We start from the raw sequence: 2,797 nt of genomic DNA, 5'->3' as shown, positions 1-2,797 counted from the left end.
TGGAGGAGGAGCTTACCTCCACCCCCGCTCACCTGGATCCATCTCCACCAAGGCCGTCCACTCCTGCATCTTGTGCAGATCCAGGCAGTACAGGTCGTTGAGGGTGACCTGGCGGTCACCTGCCTCGAACATGCCCCCGTAGAGGTAGAGCCGCCCGTGCTTCACGGCCAGCATGGCGTTCGAGCGGGGGCTCGGCTCCACCACGGGGCCGCTAGCTTCGTCGGGGCTGTCCTCCTTGTCGGACCAGGGCTGGCCAGCCGAGCCCGGGGCAGCCAGCGTCTGTTTTATGGTGACCACGGTCCCGTCCTCTGTGACCACCTCTCTGACCACCTCCAGGGGCTCCTGGGCGCCGGGCCGGCCGTGCTCCTGCTTGTCAGCACCTTCGAGCTCCGCTTTTTTGCCCCTCCTACGTTTCTTCTTCTCTGACTTAGGTCCCTGTTGATAAAAAGCAAGGCCGTGTGTTTCAGCAACACACAGCGGTGAGCAGGCAGCATCCTCGAGCCCCAGGGATGGCCGGGCCACAGAGCCCAAGCACTTGCTGCAGTTCACCCTGGGGGCACAGAGCCTCGGCCCGGGTTTGACCGCCTCAGAGAAAAAGGCAGAGAAGGCCACGTGTCCACCCAATTTCCCGCAGAGGCTCTCCAACCAGAGTGGAGTCTCACCCAGAGTGGGCCGGACTGCCGACCCCATCAACTCATCTAGACCTGAAACCCCAGGGGGACCCCGATGCTGGGACGGCCACCCACGGTGCTGCTGTGGAGTGGACAGAGGGACGTGGGCCGAGATGCCGAGGGCTCCCATGGGGCCCCACACACAAAGTGACTGGGGAGGCCCTGGGCATCTCGAAACCTCGCCAGAAGAACCAGCTGACACAACGGAGGGAAAGCGGGCGCAGTCGGGGCTGCGTGTGACGCGTGACCAACGCCATGCGCACGTTGGGGCCTGGCTCTACCTTCAGCTGCCCCGCAAACCAGCGGTTCCTGGCGGCATCGTAGAAGTGCAGGTCGTTGAGGAAGTCGCCCTCCAGGCTCTCCTCCTCTTCCTCGTCACAGACACCCCCGAAAAGCAGCGTCTGATGATTCGGGGTCACCGCCACCGAAAAGCCAGACCTCGGAGTGGGCTTGGCTCCTGCCGGATTAATTCGGGTCCACACCCACCTGCCTGTTGGGAGGAGAGGGAACACGGTGTAAGAGGGAGCCGGGCCGTGGCCGCACCCAGGATCGCCCAGCCCCCAATGACTGGGACAAGCAGAAACACAAGACTGCAGGTGAAAGGCCACCGGGCACACTCGTTCTGAGCCCTCCGCAGAAACAAAACACAGTTCAACACGCCCCAGAGTTTCATCCTGCTCGCGAAGGTCCTGCACACACTAAGTAACATTTCTATGTTACTCCCTCCAGACGTGCCCCCTGCAGAGCACGCCCTGGCTGCGGCTCTGAGGCTGGACCGAGAGCGAGGTGGGCAGGCCACAGTGCTAGGGGACCCTCTCGCTGTGCCACGCCCTGTGGGGGTCCCGTGGGCCCGAGGCAGCTGCTCCGCACGGCCGTGCGATCTCGCCTGCTGCTCAGAACCACAGACACCCCAGCTCTCCAGCAGGCAACATGCGCGCACGTGCGCTCTCTCTCTCGGCACATGCTGGTGAACGTGATAACCCTCAAAACGTGACCTAGTGTGAAGCATGGGGGAAATGTCCTCCCACCACATCCAGAAAAAAGAACTAAGACTGTTCCTTTAATGAACGTTTAAGAACTGAACGGAAGCGACAAATGGCCAGCGTTGTACTATGTCGTGCCCAACTGTGTATCAGTACACAGCACAGGCGCAACTCCGGGGGCACCCAGGACGGGGCCACGAGGTCAACTCATCACAGCCAGTGTGTTAACATTGTACGGAAACAGAGAAGGAAAAACACCGAGTGCCCTGGCCCGCGACGCACATACTTCTCGCTGGCGGTCAAGGGCCTGATGCCCGGTGCACAGGTTGAGCACACGGGCTCAGTGTCCAGGGGCCTGGAACGCACTCCGGTTCCAGCTCCGGCTCCCTGACGTGCACGCCAGGCACGTTTCTCCTCAGTGGGAACCAAGGTTTGGAGCCGAGGGAAAGGCAGAGGTCCTCATCGCTCCCTGCAGGGCAGCATGGCTGGCGTCCTGAGACACGCCCAGCTCCACGGAGTAAGNGATCAGCCTTGAAGAAAATCGGAACTATGGGCAGTTCAATTCTGACCTCACTGAGAAGATATAATAAAAAATGTTGGTATGATTTAGTAACCAAGAACAGATTCTGAAGGTTAAAAATTCACCACTCTAAGAAGCACCATTGTGGCAGAAACATTCCAGCGCTCTCTTGTGGGCACTTCCATGGCTCTGCAGTGACCCTGTTCCAGGTGGAGGGGCTCTCCCAGAGCGCATGGGGCCCTCCTCCAAGGCCATCATAAAGTTCCATCGCAGTTCCCGTGTGTCCCCAACTCCATCATCTTTTAGTTCACAGGCTCAGGCTTCCCTGGGAGAATCACATTCACGCACACCGCCCTGGCCAGCAAGTTGCTACAACTGAAAAACTTTTCTGCGGGTCTCCAACAGGGAAACCAAGGTTTCTCTGCCCTGAGCCCTCAGCGTCACATCAGCCACATGGCCCCAGGCTCCCCGTCTCTGACGACCCTCAGGAGTGGGGAGGTCTCTGCTCAGCTGTGCTGCACCTTGTGTCTCTCCTGAGATCTGACACTTCTCTCGGCACCGCACGGGGCTGTGGGCCCCACAGGAAAGCGCCCTTCTCGCACAGCACACCCGCTGGTGCCACG

The 2,797-nt window shown here is 60.3% G+C and overlaps 1 protein-coding gene across 1 annotated transcript; it reads right to left on the bottom strand.

Moving 5' to 3' along the window:
* Positions 1-16: 16 nt before the first annotated feature.
* On the bottom strand, positions 17-1,360 carry LOC117797762 (kelch domain-containing protein 4-like; the record flags this gene model as incomplete). The annotated part of the gene is made up of 2 exons (XM_034650219.1): positions 17-435; positions 953-1,360. Coding segments are annotated over 2 exons (827 nt in total), but the record flags the coding sequence as incomplete, so codon positions are not given.
* Between the last annotated feature and the right edge of the window lie 1,437 nt (positions 1,361-2,797).

The sequence above is a fragment of the Ailuropoda melanoleuca genome, unplaced genomic scaffold (genome assembly GCF_002007445.2).
Source record: "Ailuropoda melanoleuca isolate Jingjing unplaced genomic scaffold, ASM200744v2 unplaced-scaffold12578, whole genome shotgun sequence".
NCBI lineage: Eukaryota > Metazoa > Chordata > Mammalia > Carnivora > Ursidae > Ailuropoda > Ailuropoda melanoleuca.
This window is presented reverse-complemented; position numbering and strand designations above follow the sequence as displayed.